General features: G+C 37.9%; 1 protein-coding gene across 8 annotated transcripts in view; it reads right to left on the bottom strand.

Annotated features, from left to right (window-relative positions):
- Positions 1-3735: 3735 nt before the first annotated feature.
- Positions 3736-20350, bottom strand: part of RBM41 (RNA binding motif protein 41) — a 66230-nt gene continuing 49615 nt past the window's right edge. For 3 of the 8 annotated variants that reach the window (XM_023203004.1, XM_023203006.1, XM_023203005.1), the window contains 2 exons: positions 19205-19342; positions 3736-4441 (listed from right to left, as the gene is read on the bottom strand). In XM_023203004.1, the coding sequence (XP_023058772.1) occupies positions 4017-4441; positions 19205-19342 (563 nt within the window). In that variant the 3' untranslated portion in view covers positions 3736-4016. Of the gene's footprint in view, positions 4442-9874; positions 10406-13491; positions 17399-19204; positions 19343-20350 lie in introns of those variants that run through there. The other 5 variants (XM_023203012.1, XM_023203013.1, XM_023203011.1 and 2 more) reach the window with 4 other exon arrangements.

Below are 20350 nucleotides of genomic sequence, written 5' to 3'. Positions count from 1 at the left end.
ATGTTTTTGGGGTACAGCCATGCTGCATCATGTATCAGTACATTCAACATCTGGATCACTAGTGGGTCTACTCATACTGACTGTTCTCATTTTGATTATAGGTCACATTTTCCTGTTTCTTCATATGTCTCATAATATTTTGATATGCTTGTTTTGCAGCAGACAAGTCTATGCAAACCTTTCCCAAAGTCCGAGAAAGCTGAGAGGCTGAAGAAAGAGGCTGACAAATCCAGTTTCTTAGAAAGAAACATTTAACAGCAACTTACGAACAGAAGCCATGTCTGTCTCAGGTGGCGATGAGACAGGATGGTAGATTCTTGTGCCATTACCCCTTAGACCCAGAGTTTATATACCACAGGGGTGGGGGTGGTTCAGAAGGGATATGTAGGACAGTTGAAGTATAATAACATCAAAGTTGTTTGACCTAAGGACAGGATTTATGGTTAAGAACCTGCTCTTAAACAAGGAACAATAGATAAACTGGAAATCTTGGAGGCCTTCCTGGAACAGGGGTTAATTGGAAGCCAGCATGGCAGATTAGCTTCCATGATGGAGTTGGTTTAGCCTCCAGAATAATGAAAATTGCGCAAAAGTGACTATAGATTCTGATATCAATGATTTGTTTTCCTCCTAGAGAGGGAAGATTCTTTTGTCAGGAAAATGGGTGAGGAGTAATCACTTCAAACCAATTAGAAATAGAGCTAGGTTGTCACAGGGTTGTGGGTTTAGTTCCACTCTGTCCTAACTAAAATTCTTGAGGGCAAAATCTGAAAATAGATTCTTCCTTTTTGGGAGATAATCTTTTCTATACCCAGGCTTTGTCTCCTATAAATCATGAGACTGCAAGAGATTTATCTCTGACTTTCCAGCCCATCCTCTGAGGCTCCAGTGCCACTCCAGTGCTCAAGAAGAGTCAGTGGGGAGAAACCAAGGTGAAACCTGACTTCAAGTTTGAGGCTTCTCCAAATTCTGATCTTTCATGTCAGCTCATGAGGCTGTCAAAAGTTCTACTGCTTTTATCTCCTGAGCAGAGTCTCTCTGCCTATGGCAAAAAACAATTACCAGCCCATACCCAGACTCAGCAGATGCCCATGGAAGGAAAGTGGTCATTAATCTCCACTCACATAGAAAGGACTTCCCCCCACCCGCTCTCTCTCTCTCTCTCTCTCTCTCTATATATATATATATATGTATATATATACACACACACACATACATATATACATATATTGTTGTCACAGTAGGAGGGAGATATGTTCCTATCTTCTATATCCTGCAGGGTTGCACTCCATTATATCAAGTAGAAATGGGCTTATGAGAATTGTATTAATTTTATTAATTCATTCAATTAATATTTATTGTTCACCTTCTATGTGTCAAGCACTGTTCTAAGCACTACAGTTGTTTCAATATTCTTACCTTTAGCAGTCATGTGAATAGTTGGATCATTTAGGGAGGTGTAACATTGGGAATGGAACCAGTTTTTGAATAGGAAGTCTATCAAGATTTCTGTTTTGGATGAGCTCAGTTTGACATGTGTATTAGGCATCTAAGTGGAAGTATCATGTAGGCAGCTAGATATACATGTAGATATACAAGACTAAAGTGTAACAGTAGCCAGGTGAAGAAAACATTTCAAGGAGGGAGTGATCAACTGTGTTGAATGCTTCTGAGAGGTTAAGCGGGGACAAAAAGACGGCCATTACATCTTTTGGCAACTGGTGGCCTTAAAGAGTTGTTTCAGTAAACTGGTAGGGCCAAAAGCCTGACTAAACTGAGTTAAGGAGGAAAATTGGAGATAAAGAGGTTATACTAGGACAGGTGCCTGGATGACCTCAGCCAACCTAGTTCTTCCCACTCCTTCCTCTTAGTTGAAGTGTGAAAGGAGCTATGTCTTTGTTTTGCAACATTTGTGCTCAGTGGGACAAGTGGCATCCAGAATATATAAATCCAGAGCAGAGCACTTTTGGGGTCACTCAGCTGTTGTGCAATGTAGGGTACATGCAGACAAGACTCCAACCACCTTGGGCACTTTCCTGAGCCTTTGAGAGACCAGCTCACCCTGGATCCTAGGCTTCTGTTTATCCTTGCTGCCTAATCTTTGAGTAGTAAGGCAGCTTTTCTTGACTTGTGCAAGTGTCCTGTCTTATTAGACTCATGCAGGTGGTAGAAATACTGGGGGTCCTTTTGCTCCTCGCAGCTGTTTTCATGTTATTGGAACTGCTGTTGCAATTGGGTCTACTCGAAGCCCCCGCCAGACTTGTGAGCCTTTACAAAGGTACAAACAACTCTGGATAAATTTTACTATTAAAGGGAGTATAGAAATGGGATGCCAGCTGGGAGGACATCAAGGGAGGGTTTTTGTACAAACGATGAGATTGTATGATATACTTATATAAAACATGTTAGCATAGCAATGGTAAGTAAATTGTTATGCTTACTATTATTATCTCACTACAAGAATCATTTGAACGTTTCAAATAGTAGTCCATATAATGCTAGGACTTTTAGGATTCATATTCTGATTCTTTAAGTTTGGGCCAAAAAGGAAAGTTAAATTCTCAGAGAGAAAGTCAAAATCTTGTGAGCATACTTGTGACTGATGACCCTACTTACTATGGACAAGCTTATTCCACCAGAGAACAGAAGACATCCATGGTTGCTCAGGTATTACAGGAGAAATATTTTTTGGCATGTAAGTTTTTCACTATAATTGTTTGAAGAGGGAAAGACTGTAAGAATTAGCTAATGTGTCAAGTGTATCTTCTCATTCACGAATTCAACAATTGTTTATTAAGCAACTATATGACACCATTCTAGATGCTTGAAACATGGCAACTAAAAAATATTTTTACTTTCTTGGAGGTCACATCCTTTGTTTTTTTTTTTTTTTTTTTTTTTTTTGAGACAGAGTCTCACTCTTCACCCAGGCTGGAGTGCAGTGGTGCCATCTCGGCTCACTGCAGCCTCCACCTCCCGAGTTCAAGCGATTTACAGCTAGTTTTTGTATTTTTAGTACATACAGGGTTTCACGGTGTTGGCCAGGCTGGTCTCAAAATCCTGACCTCAAGTGATCCGTACGCCTCAGCCTCCCAAAGTGCTGGGATTACAGGTGTGAGCCACTGCATCCGGCCTCTTGGAGGTCATATTTTAATAGGGGAATAATCAAGTATGAAAATAATTGGTAAGATAATTTCACATAATGTTGAGTGGTATGAAGGATACACACAGGGTCATGAGACAGAAAGTGACTGAGAGGGGAGTTGGTGAAATTCTATATAAATAAGGTAGCCAAAGAAAGCTTTTCTAAGGGAAGTGACATTTGGCCTGATGAAGGAGGCAGCCATGTGTATATATGGGGTTGTGGGTTGGTGGGAGGCAACTTTCTAGGCAAAGGGAACAAAGATGCTAAGGTAAGGAGAAGCTTGACTTCTTAGAAAAGAAAGAATGCCAATATGTCTGCTGTATGTGTAAGGGCAGAGTAGTATGAGAAGAGGTCAGAGAGGTGGTTAATAGCCAGATCTGGTATAGGGCTTTGTAGACTATGATAAGAAGTTTGCTCTTTTAAAAAATGTGGACAACACACATAACATAAAACTTATCATCTAGACAATTTTATTTATTTTATTTTATTATTATTTTTTGCAGTTGCAAGATTTAATAGAGTGAAAACAGAACTCCCATACAAAGGGAGGGGACCCAAAGAGGATAGCCATTGCTGGCTCAAATGCTTGGGTTTATATCCTGATCATTGTCCCTCTCACTGTGCTCTCAGGCGATAGATGATTGGCTATTTCTTTACCTCGTGTTTTTGCCTAATTAACATTTTAGTGAGCTCTCTGATTGGTCAGATGTGAGCTAAATTGCAAGCCCCGTGTTTAAAGGTGGACGCGATTGCCTTCCCAGCTAGGCTTAGGGATTCTTAGTCGGCCTAGGAAATCCACTAGTCCTGTCTCTCAGTCTCCCCCTCAACAGGAAAACCCAAGTGCTGTTGGGGAGGTTGGTTGACGACCATTCTAACTGCTTCCTGCTGAACTGGGGCATAGTAGGGGTTGTGCAGTTGAGATTTCCTTGGGAGGGGTGCCTTCAAGGTCATTAACATCAGAGCATGGGCTAGCAGGCCAGTCCAGGGGTCCGCAGTAGATTTTAGTCATGGACGGCATCTGGGGCTCCATTTGAAGAATGACTTGTAGCTTTACAGCTTTGATTCTGGAAGAGACAAACTTAACAAGGAGGTTAAAGATACAGGGTCCAAAGAGGAGTAACAATATTATACCTGCTAGAGGTCCTAAGAAGGGGAGAATCCAGGGCATCCATTGGCTGAGGAGGTCCCAGGGTCCGGTGTTTTGAAGCTCCTCTGCTCCATGTTGTATTTGATCTCCAATTTCTCTAACTTTCTCAGTGATGATTCCAGATTGATTAACATGACAGCATTCTTCCCCTAAAAATAAATAGGTTCCCCCTCTTTCAGCGGTTAGTAAGTCTAAAGCTCTTCAATTTTGAAGGACTACTGCTGCTAGGGAGTTAAGTTGACCTTGCAAGGTGACCAGGGAGTTGGCAACCCGTTCCATGTCAGCATTTAGTTCTTGAGATAGTTTGTAGTAGAACTGAGTAGAGGTTGTGATACCACCAATGTCGGTACCTAGCCCGCCTAGCACTTCTGCTCCGATAACAAAAGGAAGAATGGGTACTTTTTTGTTGTGGGGCTTAGGAACGACATGATTGTATAAAACTTGTTCAGTGTAGATGGTCAGAGGGGGCACTAAGAATGAGAGGAAGCACATAGATTCCGAAGAGCCATTCAAACAACGATAGGCTGAGGTACCACAGACAAAAAATATTCCTGAGGGTAGGCAGACTATTCCTGTGGGAGGAGTTACCCACCTGATGCACTGGGAGTTGGTTGTGTCTACAGTATTGTTAAATTTTACACAGGTGAGGTTTGAGGTATGGGTTATTTCCAGATTGGAAACAAGAAGTCCTACTAAAACGGAAGTGGTGTTTATTTCTGTGCTGAAATTGTTCCATTGTTCAGGTACAGGGATTGAAATGTACAGCCTGAAGTGCAGGGGGAGGCACATCCAACAGGTAGTAGGGTTTTGGGCCCAGACCTCATGGAGCCCAGTAAGGGTGGTATTAAACAGGCTCACCAGGCGAGTATGGGTACAGAGAGTTTCATGTAGTTTTGAGAGATCTAGTCCTTTGTTGGGGCTAGGGGTGCTGTGTACCCAGGTCAGTTGGGAGAGTACTTCCTTTACGTGTTTTTCTCTTGCCTGATCTTGAACTCCACCCCCATTTGACATACTGGTATGGGTGAAGTAAGTCCAACAGACAGTGGTTCCAAGTCCTCCAGGACAATTAGGATTAATCATTTTCCCTGTCCAGTAATGAGTATTTGCTTGCATGTATGCAAAGAGTGGCAGAGTTATAGTAGTTGCAGGGCATACGGGTGTGGGCAGTGAAGGTGGGGTTTCCCTTAGATAAACTCCTATATGATGGGGCATCAATATTTCCGGGAAGCCGCATTCTCCATAGAAACTCTTGGTAAGGGGAGCTACTGGTCGTACAGCGGCATGGAGGGGGTGAAGTGAGAGTGAAAGGGGGTAAGATAACAGTAAAGAGAAAAATATGATAAGGGAGGGCCATGGGGATTTATGATTTTAGTTACTTTCCTCACAGTTGTCTGACAGCCACAAGTCTCCTTTAGCAGTGAGTATGCCATTCACATTATGAGATTCCACACAGTAAGATTTCTTCCCCGTATTATTTTAACTGCTTCAGATACCAAGACTGCTACTGCTGCCACTACCCATAAATAATGAGGCCAACTCTTTGCCACCACATCAATTTCCTTACTTAGGTATGCCATGGGTTGCAAGCTCATCCTTCGGGCCTGTGTAAGGACTCCTAGAGCTATTCCTATTTTTTTCTGTGATATATAAAGAAAAGTCTTGCTCCGTTGGTAAGCTTAACACTGGGGCTTGGGTTAGGGTCTTCTTTAGGGCCTGGAAAGCCGCTTCTGCTCCAGGTGTCCATCTTACTAAGTGAGTATTGGCTTTCTGAGTTTCCTTAATTAGTGTATATAATGGTCTATTTCACCGTACCTGCGAATCTATATTTGCAGAAACCTGTTATGCCAAAGAACCCTCTTAGTTACTTTAGGGTTTTGGGATGAGGATAAGCCAGTATAGGCTGGATACATTCTTCACTCAGGGCCCTGGTGCCTTTGGATAATTTTAGCCCTAAGTATTTAAACTGCTGTGAGCAGAGCTGAGCCTTTGGTTTGGAAACCTTGTAGTCACAGGTAGCGAGGAAATTTAAGAGCGCTTGGGTGGCTCGGTGGCACAGGGTTTCTGAACGGGCGGCTAAAAGTAACCATCTAGACAATTTTAAAGTGCACAATACAGTGGACATTAAGTACATTCACAATGTTGTGCAAACATCACCTCTATCTCACTCCAGAATATTTCCAGCATGCCAAAATGAAACTGGGTAACCATTAGGCAGGAACTCCCCATTCTCTTTCCCCCAACCTCTGGAAACCACTAATGTTTCCATCTCTGTTGTATTTGCCTATTCTGGATATTTCAAAAGTTGAACCATACAATATGTCACTTTTTTGTGTCTGGCTTATTCCATAGCATGTTTTTGAGATACAAACATATTGTAGCATGTATCAGTACTCAATTTCTTTTCACGGTTGAGTAATATTCCATCGTGTGGATACGTAACACTCCACTCATCAGTTGATGGATATTTGAGTTGTTTTCACCATTTGTCTATTGTGAATAGTGTTACAACAAATGCTAGAGTACAAGTTTTATTATTATTATTAATATTATTATTATTATTTTGAGATGGAGTCTTGCTCTGTCACCCAGGCTAGGGTACAGTGATCTTGGCTTACTGCAAGCTCCGCTTTCCGGGAGCTTTCATGCCATTCTCCTGCCTCAGCCTCCTGAGTAGCTGGGACTACAGGCACCTGCCACCATGCACGGCTACTTTTTTGTACTTTTAGTAGAGATGAGGTTTCACTGTGTTACCCAGGATGGTCTCGATCTCCTGACCTCGTGATCCGCCCGCCTTGGCGTCCCAAAGTGCTGGGATTACAGGCATGAGCCACCACACCCAGCCAAGTTTTATTTGAATGACTCATTATTTAATGGACCATATCATAATTCTATGGTTAACTTTTAGAACAACAGCCAATCTATTTTCCATAGCAGCTGCACTATTTTACATGCCTTCCAGCCATGTGTGAAGGTTTGAATTCCTCAAAATTCTTGTCAACACTTACTTTCCTTTTTAGAAATGTATTCTTCTATTCATCCTTGTGGTGTGTAGTGATATCTCATTATGGTTTTGATTTGCAATTCCCTAATGACTAGTCAAATCTAAGAACACAAAGATTTATCCTTGTTTTCCTCTCAGAGTTTTATGGTTTTAACCCTTATATTTAGGTAGCCACAGCTAACATCATACAAAATGGCGAAAGCTAAAATCTTTTTCCCTATGATCAGGTGGAAGACTATTGAGTATCATGTTAGCTGCGGGCTTTTCATAAACGTTCTTTATCATGTTGAAGAAGTTTCCTTCTATTCCTAGTTTGCTGAGTGTTTTTATCATGAAAGGGTATTATATTTTGCCAAATGACTTTTCTGCATTAAATGAGATGATCATGTGGCTTTTTCTTTTCTATTAATGTAACTTATTACATTGATTGATTTTCTTATGTGAATGACCCTTGCATTCCTGGGATAAACCACATATGGTCATGATGTATGTATAATGCTTTTAATATGCTGCTCGGTGTGATTTGCCAGTATTTTCTTACGGACTTTTGTGTCTGTATTCATAAGGGACATTGGCCTGTAGTTTTCATTTCTTGTGTATTTTTCTGGCTTTGATGGTAGTGTAATACTAGCCTCATAGAATGTGTTAGGAAGTCTTTCCTTCCTTTCTATTTCTTGGAAGAGTTTGAAAAAGATTGGTGTTAATTCTTCTTTAAATGCTTCTAGAATTTACCAGTAGAAATTTCTGGTCCTGAGCTTTTCTTTGTTAGGTTTTTTGATTACTGATTCAATCTCTTGTTATAAGTCTATTCAGATTTTTTATTTGTGTGCCAATTTTGTTAGTTGTGCTTCTAAGAATTTGTCCATTTCATCCAGGTAATCTGATTTATGGTACAGAATTATTCATAGTATTCTCTTATAATCATTTTTATTTTTGTAAGGCTGATAGTAATATTCCCATTTTAAATTTCTTAAGTAAATTGAGTCTTCTTTCTCTTAATCACTATAGGTAATGGTTTGCCAATTTTGGTGACCTCAAATAATCATTTTTTTTTTCATTTTACTGGTTATATTGGTTTCCTACTCCCTATTTCATTTATCTTTTTTTTTTTTTTTTTTGAGACAGGGTCTCACTCTGTCACCCAGACTGGAGTGCAGTGGTACAATCATGGATCACTGCAGCCTTGACCTCCTAGGCTCAAGTGATTCTCCCACTTCAGCCCCCTAAGTAGCTGGGACTATAGGCATAAGCCACAACACCCAGCTAATGTTTTAAATTTTTTGTAGAGACGAGGTCTTACTACATTACCCAGGCAGGTCTCAAACTCCTGGGCTCAAGTAATCCTCCCACCTTGGCCTCCCAGAGTGTTGGGATTACAGACGTGAGCCACTGTGGCCAACCCTTAACTATAATCTTTACCATTTCCTTCCTTCTACTAGTTTTGGGTTTAGCTTGATTTCATTTTTATAGTTCCTTAAGGTGTAAAGCTGGGCTATTGATCTGAGATCATTCTTTATTTAAAAAAAAATAGATGTTTGCACTTTAAAAACATCCATTTGAGCACCGCTTTTGCTGCATCCCGTAAGTTTTGGTATGTTGTGTTTTTGTTTTCATTTGTCTCTTTTTGTTATATTAGTTGTTTAAGCATCTTTCATTTAATTTTAACTCGTTTGTGGATTTTCCAGTTTTACTTCTTTCTTCATTTCTTTCATTCCATTGGATTTGGAGAAGACACTTCATATTGTTTCAATCTGTTACAATTTATTGAGACTTGATTTATGGCCTAACATACAATCTGTCCTAGAGAACAGTCTTCCATGTGCACTGGAGAATAATGTGAATTCTGTTGTTGTTGGGTGTTCTATATATTGTCTGTTAGGTTTAAGTGATTTTCAATGTTTAAGTACTCTATTTACTTCAAAAGCACAGGCAACAAAAGCAAAAATAAACAAATGGGATTATATTAAACTAAAAATCTCCTGCATAGCAAAGGAAACAATCAACAGAGCAAAAAGAACCTACAGAATGAGAAAATATTTGCAAACTACTCACCCAACAGGGGATTAATATTCAGACTATACAAGGAACTCAACATCTCAACAGCAACAAAACAAACTGTGATTTTAAAATAGGCCAATGATCTGAACAGACATTTCTCAAAAGAAGACATACAAATTGTCAACAAATACATGAAAAAATACTCAACATCACTAATTATCAGGAAAATGCAAATCAAAACCACAATGAGGCCAGGCGTAGTGGCTCATGCCTGTAATCCCATCACTTAGGGAGGCCGAGGCAGGAGGATCACTTGAGGTCAGGAGTTCAAGACAAACCTGGCCAACATGGTGAAACCCTGTCTCTACTAAAAATACAAAATTAGCCAGGTGTGGTGGCATGCACCTGTAATCCCAGCTACTTGGGAGGCTGAGGCAGGAGAATCACTTGAACCTGGGAGGCAGAGGTTGCAGTGAGCCGAGATCGTGCCACTGCACTCCAGCCTGGGCAGCAAGGACAAGACTCTCGTCTCAAAAAAAAAAAAAAAAAAAAAGAAAAAAAAAAAAAAAAGGATGACCTTTGATAGCAACACGGACACTTCATCATTGTAATAATCTAACATTTACTGAGTTCATACCAGGCACTATTCAAAACATCTTACATGTATTAATTCTCACAACCACCCTGTGAGGTAATACTATTATTGCTCGCATTTAGAAAATGAGAAAACGAAGGCGTAGTGAGTTTAACTTACTCAGGTTCACACAGGTAGTAAATAGTAGCCAGATGTGGTTACAAAGCTAGTAAATGGTAAAGACAGTGTATGGTAGAGCCATACACTGGGAATATGGCATTAGATCACATGTCCTTAACCATTATGCTATTCCATAAGTGGAGGAAGCTACAGTGTAGGTACAAAGGTTAAGTAGGCGGTAGATTTGTATTGAAAGAATAAGGGCATCATGTCAGGCTGCTATAACGAAGTACCACAGAACGGGTAGCTTATAAAGAGAAATTTCTCACAATTTGGAGGCTGTACATCTGAGATCAGGGTACCCTCATGGTCAGGTTCTGGTGAGGACCCTCTTCCAGGTTGCAGACTGCTGAATTCTCCCTGTATCCTCACATGGCAGAGAGAAAGAGAGAGAGAGAGAGAGAGCACTCTTGGGTCTCTCTCTTTTTTTTTTTTTTGTTTCTGATCCCCTTACCAGATGGGATCTAAATTCCCACAGTGCTTTGCATCTTTCTTTACGGTACTCATCACTCTATGTTACAGCTTACAAAACACGTTTCTTACCTCCCCTTAGGGAATAAGCTAAGAGATTCTTGAAGGTAGTAACTCATATATTTATTATTTATCCTAGTACCTCAATGGCATCTTAGAGAATGTCTTAGTAGTAATGATAAATATGTTTTTCTTAAGGGCATTAACCCCATCCTGAGGCTCTGCCCTTCTGACTTAATTCTCTCTCAAAGGCCCCAATTCCTCAAACCATCACATTGGGGTTTAGGATTTCAACATATGAATTTTGAGGAGTCACATTCAGTCCATAACAATAAGGAGGTTCTCAATGAGAACACATGGACACAGGTAGGAGAGCAACACACACTGGGGCCTGTGGGGCAGAAGTTGAGGGGAAAGGGGAGGAAGAGCATCAGGATAAATAGCTAATGCATGTGGGGGTTAATACCTAGGTGATGGGCTGATAAGTGCAGCAAACCACCATGGCACATGTTTACCTATGTAACAAACCTGCACGTCCTGCACATGTATCCTGGAACTTAAAATTAAATTAAATTAAATTAAACAAACAATGAGGAAGTTCTCGTTTGACTGCCAACATGATATTTTATTGCACGGTTGTACCATAATTTTAAACCAATCAGTTCCCTATTGATGAAATTTTGTTTCCAGGTTTATGCTATTATAATGATGCAATGAATATTCTTGTGCCTATCTCTTTGAACACATGTATTTCTATGTAATAGAGATCAAAAAGTAGATTTTCTAGATCTACATACTTAAATTTTAATAGATACTGCCAAATGCCCTCCCCAAAGGTTATACTTATTTATACTCCCATCCAAAGTGTACAAGAGTGTCTATTTTCCATACCCTTGGCAACATTTAGTGTTATCAATTTTTATATCTGACACTCTGACAGGTTAAAAAATGGCAACTCAACATCTAGTGCCCAGATCTTGGTTTCTAAAAATTATTTCCCAATAAAAGGAAGTAGGAATCAATGCAGAAATGATTAATTCCAGTGCTAGGGTAGGGAAAAAACAAGATGAGCCTGGAACACCTTGTGGTGCCACAAAACCAGGAAGTGGGCAAAAAATGAGATATGTCTAAGAACAGAGGGGCCAACCTGAAGGAGCTCCTAATGGCCAAAGGTAGAAGAAGTTGAGCAACAAAACAATGACAATATTAGGTTATAAGCCATAGACTAAAATAAACATCTATGCTGATATAAATACATGAGAAAATAAGCAGGAGATGGGACATCTTCCTTAAAGAATTTCAATATAGAGAATGAAAAAAAAAAAAAAAAGAAAATCCCTGCTGTTGTCTGAATGTGCCTCCCCAAATTCATATGCTGAAACTTAATCATCAGTGTGATCAATGTGATAGTATTAAGAGGCAGGTCTCTAGGAGATGATTAAGTCATGAGGGTAGAGCCCTCATGATTGGGATCAATGACGTCATAAAAAGGGATTTGCCCTTTTTACCCTTCTGTACCTTCTGCCATAAAAGGGAGCAGTGTTCTTCCCCTCTGGAGGATGCAGCAACAAAGTGGAAGGAGAGAATAGCCTTCAACAGACACATTTTGGAAGGAGAGAATAGCCTTCAACAGACACTGAACCTGCCAGCACCTTGATCTTGGACTTCCTAGCTTCCAGAACTGTGAGAAATAAATATCTGTTCTTTAAAAACTACCCTGCCTCCATTTTTTTGTTGTTGTTATAGTAGCACAAACAGACTAAGACAATCCCCACTAGGTAAACACTACCGTAATAATTGCTGCTATCAAGAACCATTGATGAATGCTAAAATTAGTGGGCAAAAGTATGATGGGAAACAGAATATCTGAACAGTCTCAATGCATCTTCCAGAATATATTTAGTAATTGTAAAGACGAAAACTGTAACTTTACAGTAAAGAAATCCAGCAAACACCCCTTTAACCAAATGATCAAGGTTAACATCACCAGTATTAAAAATTATCATCAAATATGTCCTGATATAATGCACTAAAAAGGGCTAAAAATCACTTTGGTGGCATTCTCACCAAAAACACAAAACATGAAAAAACATCAGACAGACCCTCATTAGGGACATTATACAATGTAACTGACCAGTACTCTTTAAAATTGTCATGGTCATCAAAGACAGACTGAGAACTGTCACAAAGAGGAACAGAATAAGGAGATAACAAAATGCAATGTGGGATCCTAGATTTGATCCTTGATCAGGAAAGGACATTAATGGGACAACTGGCAAAATTCAAATAAGGTCTAATATAGTTAATAGTGTTGTATCAATATTAGTTTCCTGATTTTGATAATTGCACTATAGTTAAGTAAGATGTTAGCATTAGGGGAAGTTGAGTGAGGATATATGAGAACTCTCTTACTATTTTTACAACTTTTCTATAAATCCAAAAGGCTTTTTGAAAATGAGAGCCCACTGTCTTAATTTGCATTACTACTCTGAGCATTTGTCTTAGTTTATTGGTCATTTATATTTTCTTTTCAACAAATTTCCTTTTCCCACTTTTTTATTGGATTTTTTTTTTTTGTATACTAAAAAGTTATATACATTGTACACTAAGAAATTAGCTCCTTGTATGGGATACATATATTTTCCAGCTTGTCTTTTTATTTTTTAAAATGGTGGCCTTATATGTATATGTGTATACAAATTTTTCCCTTTCTTTTTTTAGAGATAGTCTTGCTATGTTGCCCAGTCTGCTCTTGAACTCCCAGCATCAAGTGATCCTCCCGCCTTGGCCTCCCAAAGTGTGGGGATTACTCGCATGAGCCACTGTGCCTGGCCTATGGATGTTTCTAACTGATGATTTCTGCTGACCTGTGGACAGAAAATAAGAAAGGTAGCAAAGTGGCTTTAAGTTTTCAACTGTAATCAAAAGACCACAGAATAAAAACACTACTTAATAGAAATGACTGTCTCTCCAAGTTTTTCTTTCCTCCATAAAAATAACATTTATTTTAAAAAATTACATACAGTAAAATTCATCCTTTTTAGTGTATAAGCCTATGGATTTTGACAAATGCATACACTTACATAACTACAATGAAGACACAGAAAATTTCAATTATTAAGACAAATTCCTTATGCTACCATTTTGTAGTCAAGGAGCATTCCAACTTAACCCCTGACATCCATTGAAGTTTTTTCTCCATTCCTATTGTTTTGCTTTTTGAGAAAATAATATGAATGAAATCAAACAGTAAGTAGCCTTTTGAGTTTGGCTTCTTTTACTTAGTAAAATGCATTTAAGATTCATCCAAGTGGTTGCATGTATATTTCATTAATTTTTATTGCTGAGTAGGATTCCATTGCATGGATATACTACAGTTTATCTATGCACTAGCTGAAGGATATCCTTCATTTTTATGTTCCTCAGTTGCAGTGGTCTGTAGGTCTAGTAAAAAGCAGAGGTAAGATTTTCTACCTAACAGGAAACAGTTCCTTCTAAAAAGTCCAGCTTAGAAGTATGCCCCTGGTAACATGCATCAGAGGCTATATCAGGATAATTCATTCCTTGTCACTTAACTATGTCTGAAATTGGACTGTTAATCCTAAGTGAGCAGTATATCAAAGGAATAGGAGTTTGTCCTGAGTATAGTCAGATGATATCCCCAGAGTAAGCCTGAAAAATATTCTGGAAGCCATGCCATTGGTAGAATATTTTTTTTTTTTTAATTTCTTTTTAGTTAAAAAAAAAATACTGAAAAAAGTAAAAATCACCCCAAAATGACAGCACTTTAAAAATTTTACAAAGTAAAAGTCCTCCTTCAGCCTATTCAATCCCACTTCCAAAGGTTTACAACTTTCTATGTCTATTTCCCAGCTTTTTCGTAAATTTATTCAGAAATATCTATATACATACATACTATACATAAATGAATGCTTTTGCATAAAAATGTATTTGTACTATACATATTTCTGCATCTTGTTTTCTAACTTAATACACAACCTTGGACATGAGTATAGGTCATAATATATTCATAGATACACTTCACTATTTTAATGGCTGCATAGTATTGTACTAAATAGATGTACCATAAGTTATTTACCCATTTTCCTACTGATGGACATCCCTACTTTCATGAGTTTTATTGAGATATAATTCATAAACCAAACAATTCACCCATTTAAAGTGTACAATTCCTGGTTTTTAGTATATTCAGAGTTGTGAAATAACCACCATGACCAACTTTAGAACACTTTCATCAACCTCTAAAGAAACTTCATACACTTCAGCTGTTACCTCCAGCACTTCCCATTCCCCCCAACTCTGTGCTAGCCCTAAGCAACCACTAATCCACTTTCTATCTCTATATATTTGCCAATTCTGGACACTTCATATAAATAGTATCACATAACATGTAGTCTTTTGTGACTGGCTTCTTGCACTGAGCATATTCTGAGTTCTTCCATGTTGTAGTATATGTCAGAAGTGTTCACCACTCTTCTACTTTTTGAAAGAGTTTGTGAAGAATTTGTATTAATTTTTCATTAAAAGTTTTGTAGAATTCATTTAAGAAGCTATTTGAGCCGGGGCTCTTCTTTGTGGGTATCTTTTTAAAAACTCATTTAACCTATTTACCTGATATAGGTTTATTCAAGTTTTCTACTTCTGAGTTGGTTTTGGCAGTTTATGTCTTCCTAGGAATTTGTCCACTTCATCTATGATAATTTATTGACATAAAATTAATCATAATATGCTTTCATAATCTTTTTTATTTCTACAAGTTCAGTTGAAATGTTCCCTCCTTCATTTCTGATTTTAGTAATTTGATTCTTCTTTTTTCCTGGTCAATCTAGCAGAAGGTGTGTCAGTTTTACTGATCTTTTTATAGAATCAACTTTTGGTTTCATTGATTTTTCTCTAGTTTTTTTCACTCTATTTCATTTATATTCATCTAATCTTTTGTATTTCCTTCTTTCTCCTGGCTCTAGGTTTAGTTTGCTCTTCTTTTTCCAGGGTCTTAAAGTGTAAAGTGAGGTTACTGCTATGGTCTTTCTTCTTTTTTTACTTTTTTTGAGACAGAGTCCCGCTCTGTTGCCCAGGCTGGAGTGCACTGGCACAATCTTGGCTCACTGCAAGCTCCGCCTCCCAGGTTCACACCATTCTCCTGCCTCAGCCTCCCGAGTAGCTGGGACTACAGGTGCCCGCCACCACACCTGGCTAATTTTTTGTATTTTTAGTAGAGGCGAGGTTTCACTGTGTTATCCAGGATGGTCTAGATCTCCTGACCTCGTGATCCGCCTGCCTTGGTCTCCCAAAGTGCTGGGATTACAGGCGTGAGCCACTGTGCCTGGCCTTTCTTCTTAAGTATAGGCATTTACACCTATACATTTCCCTGTAAACACTGCTTTAGCTGCATCTTGTAAGTTTTGGTGTGTTGTGTCTTCATTATCATTCATCTCAAAGAATTTTGTAATTTCCCTTATGATTTTTTTGACACAGTTTTTTGTTTTTTTTTTTGTTTTTGTTTTTTTTTGGTAATGACAGGGTCTTGATGGGTTGCCCAGGCTGGTTTTGAATTCCTGGTCTCAAGGGATCCAAGGCATCCTCCCACTTCGGCCTGCCAAAGTGCTGAGATTCCAGGTGTGAGCTACTGCACCCAGCCAGTCACTTACAAGTGTGTCTGATTTCCACATATTTGTGAGTTTCCCAACTTTCCGTTGTTTTCTAACTTTGTCCCATGTGGTCAGAGGACACACTTTGCATGATTTCAGTCCCCTTATATTTATTAAGGCTTGTTTTATGCTTTAACTTATGGCCTACTTTGGAGATGTTTCATATGCATTTGAGAAGAATATGTATTCTGATGTTGGGTGGAAAGTTATATAGATGTCTTTAAGGTCAATTTGCCTTACAATGTTGTTCAAGTCTTCTATTTCCTAGTTTATCTTCTGTCTAGGTGCTCTATTATTGAAAAAGGGGTAATGAATATTCCAACTCTTTTTATGGACTTATCTATTTCTTCTTTCCTTTCAGTTTTCGCTTCATGTATTTTGGGCTGTAGCGTTAGATGCATATCTATTTACAGTTGTTACATCTTCCTGATGGATTGACCCTTTTATCATTGTAACATTTTACTCTTTATCTCTAGTAATATTTTTTTAAAAGTCTATTTTGTCTGGTATTAGAATAGCCACTCCAGCTTTCTTATGGCTGTTGTCTGTGTGATATATTTGTTTTCCATCCTTTTACCTTTAATCTATCTTCTAAAGTGTGTCTCCAATAGATGGCATGAAGTTGAATCAGACTTGTTTCTGACATCTCCGCCTTTTATAGTATTGTTTAATCCATGCACATTTATTGTTATTTTGATACAGGAAGATTCATGACTGTCATTTTATTGTTTTTGATATGCCTCAAGCTTTTTGCTTCTCCATTCCTTCTTTTGTACTGAGTATACTGAGTATAATGTGATATTTATATTTCTTTAATAATATTTTTGATTTTTAAAAGTTATTTCCTTAGTGGTTGCTCTAGGTCTTACCATACACATCTTAACTAACTGAATAGGCTTCAGATAAATATTAACTTAATTCCAATGTAACAACCCTATTCCTATATAAACCCATCCCCCGCTTTGTGGTATTATTGTTATACAGGTTATTTCTATACATTATAAACCCAACACACATTATTATAATTACTTAATATAATTTTACATCTTTAAAAGAAGCTGAGAGAAGAATAAGTATATGTTTATAGGTTTTTTATATTAAACTTCCTATTTCCTATTTCACATTATCTCCATTTGTTACTGTGGATTTGTGTTACCATTTGGAGTCAGTTCTTTAGTACGAGACAGTTTTGCTTCCACTCAGCTTCTTCATCCTGTTATTGGCAAATATATTACATTTTATACGTTATAGGCCAAACAATGAAACTATATACATATTGTTTTATACAATTGTTTTTTACATTAGTTGAGAAAAAAGAAAAATGCATAGATTGTTTCTGATAATTACATAATTATTTTTGCCTGTGCTCTTTTTCTGCATGTGTGTAGATTCAGATTACTGTCTGAGGTCACTTGCTTTCAGCCTGAAGAACTTCCTTTTGTATTTCCAGTAAGTCAGGTCTGCCAGCAACAAATTCTCTTGGTTTTTGATTATGAGAGATGTTTTATTTCACCTTCATTTTTGAAAAAGTTTTATTGTATATAGGATTATTGGTTGACAGTTATTTTCTTTGAACACTTTGAATGTGTTATTCCACTGCCAGTGCTACTGTTTCTAAGAGAAAGTCAACTGTTAATTTTATTTGGGTTCCTTGGTAAGTGATGGCTCATTTTTCTCATATTGCTGCCAAGATTCTCTTTTTGTTTTTGGGTTTTAGCATTTTTCTTATGATGTATCTGTTTGTAATTTCTTTTTTTTCTGGGATGTATAGGTTAATGTCTCTCATCAAATTGGGGGTATTTAGCGCCATTATTTCTTAGAATATTTTTCTGCTCCTTCTTTTCTCTTCCTTTTTTCCTATACTCCTATTAGAAATATGTAGGAATGCTTAATGGTGTCACACGGGTTCTATACTCTTGTTTAATTTTATTCATTTTTTTTTCTTTCTGTTCTTCAGCCTGGATAATATCTCAGTTCATCTTCACAACCCAATGAGGTAAGTAGCATTATTATCCTCACTTTATAGATGAAAAATGGGAGGCTCAGATTAAGTGACTTGCCAAGGTCACACAATGTTAAGTGTGGCTGTACAGGTCTGACTCCAGTTTGTACTACTTCCTCTCTGTATAGTCTTTTTATTTTCCAGCAGCCATAAACAAACAACTGGGGGATTTGTGACTGGCATCCTCTTTTCTAGAGAACTCTTTCTTTCCATTTCCCTTTGGTATTCTTTGCTAGTATGTTCCTCTTCTAAAATTCATATGCCTAATATTTAATATATATTAGACACTTAATCAATGTTTATTGCTTTGAATTCAATGACTACTCAATGGTTGCTAGCTTAAATGGCTATGAGAACAACAACATTTTGATCTAAAATATTTCACTAGAAAAATATATAGCTTTTTGAAGACTGATAACTTGTGGAGGAAGCATTCATTAAATATGTCAACTGACTTATGAAACTACCTACTATTACTGCTCATAGTTCTGACTTAATAGCATTTGTTGATGCTTAGGCCTGGGGTCCTGCTCTTTTATTTACTAGGTGCATGAAATATGGACAAATGGCCTCTAGTAAATAAATATTTCAACATTTAATTAGTTTTTTGTTTCTGTATATAGGAAGCAGTCTAAGAAAGAATGTTAATTCTAGAGACAAATATTGAGGACCCCAGAAAAATTATAAAGATTTTAAAAATCCTTAGGAATAATCCCTTTTAATTTATCCTGAGAAAATAATACTCTTTGCACTCTACCCTTCATATTCAGCATATCATCTGTCCTATATAGTCTTCAATTATATAACAGAAAATGTTTTCTACCAGTTCTCTCCAAAAGCTGAAAGGGGTTGCCCTACTTACTTTTTTTCCCCTCCCTCAGTTAGTTTTTCCTCTTCAACTCCAAACAAACTGGTGTCTATATATAAATCCTAGATCCAAGATTCCAATTCAAGAAAGACCATCCAGGACCCACAATCTATATATATTCTAGCTACCACTGATTTCTGTAGTGCTACCTGTAGCACATGATATGAGAGAAGTCGCTTGGAGATTTGACCGATGCTTTTTGTTCTTTCCAAACTCTATCACCAATATTTTCCCACGTAGTTTATATCCATTTACTAGATGCAATGCTTGCCATGCTATCTCCTTATCTAAAAGAGAAAGAAAAAATTTCAATTTACATAGGACTGAACAATTCAATTCTATTCCAGGTCTAGTTTAGGTTATTTTGCCTTGGAGTTAAATGTAAGCTATAAGGCCATATAGTCATTTGATTTTTATCATTTTTTCTATAATCTCCCATTTGCATTATTCAGCAAAATTAAATTAATGACTAAAAATAATAATAATAAAAACTCAAAATGGGTGTTTGAGGGTGTCTCCTAATTCAAAGAAACAAGTAGAGAAACAAAGATATAGGCAGTATGCTAAAGAAGTCTAAGCTATTAGTAATTATACATAAGCCTCTACCTTAGGTAACAGATTATAGGTATTATTAGAATCAATCATTTTCAAAATGAGTAATGCAAAAAAAGTTATCATGTTATTGAGAGCACTTTGCCACTTCTATTTTTTTTTTTTTTTCAGTGGGAGAGTGGTTCTGGGTCACCTTATTGGGATAAATAAGTATAAGAATCCTTGTAGGCATATGGAAGGTTGAAATGTGAGAATATATACATATGCCAGGAGTATTCAACTTATGGGTCTAAGAGTCTGGATGTAAGAAATAAGGAAGGCATGATTTACAGCCAGGAGTTTGTGGAATCATAAGTAGACAAGTAGACTGAACCAATTTTGTTTCATATATATATGTACTACAAATTTTTTTAAGTGTATAGCTTTCAAGATTAGTAAAACTGGCTGGGCGCGGTGGCTCAAGCCTGTAATCCCAGCACTTTGGGAGGCCGAGACGGGCGGATCACGAGGTCAGGAGATCGAGACCATCCTGGCTAACACGGTGAAACCCCGTCTCTACTAAAAAATACAAAAAAACTAGCCGGGCGAGGTGGCGGGCGCCTGTAGTCCCAGCTACTCGGGAGGCTGAGGCAGGAGAATGGCGTGAACCCGAAAGGCGGAGCTTGCAGTGAGCTGAGATCCGGCCACTGCACTCCAGTTTGGGTGACAGAGCGAGACTCCGTCTCAAAAAAAAAAAAAAAAAA

This window comes from Piliocolobus tephrosceles, chromosome 12, assembly GCF_002776525.5.
Source record: "Piliocolobus tephrosceles isolate RC106 chromosome 12, ASM277652v3, whole genome shotgun sequence".
Taxonomy (NCBI): domain Eukaryota; kingdom Metazoa; phylum Chordata; class Mammalia; order Primates; family Cercopithecidae; genus Piliocolobus; species Piliocolobus tephrosceles.
The sequence above is the reverse complement of the archived record's forward strand: the minus strand, read 5'-3'. Positions and strand labels throughout refer to the sequence as shown.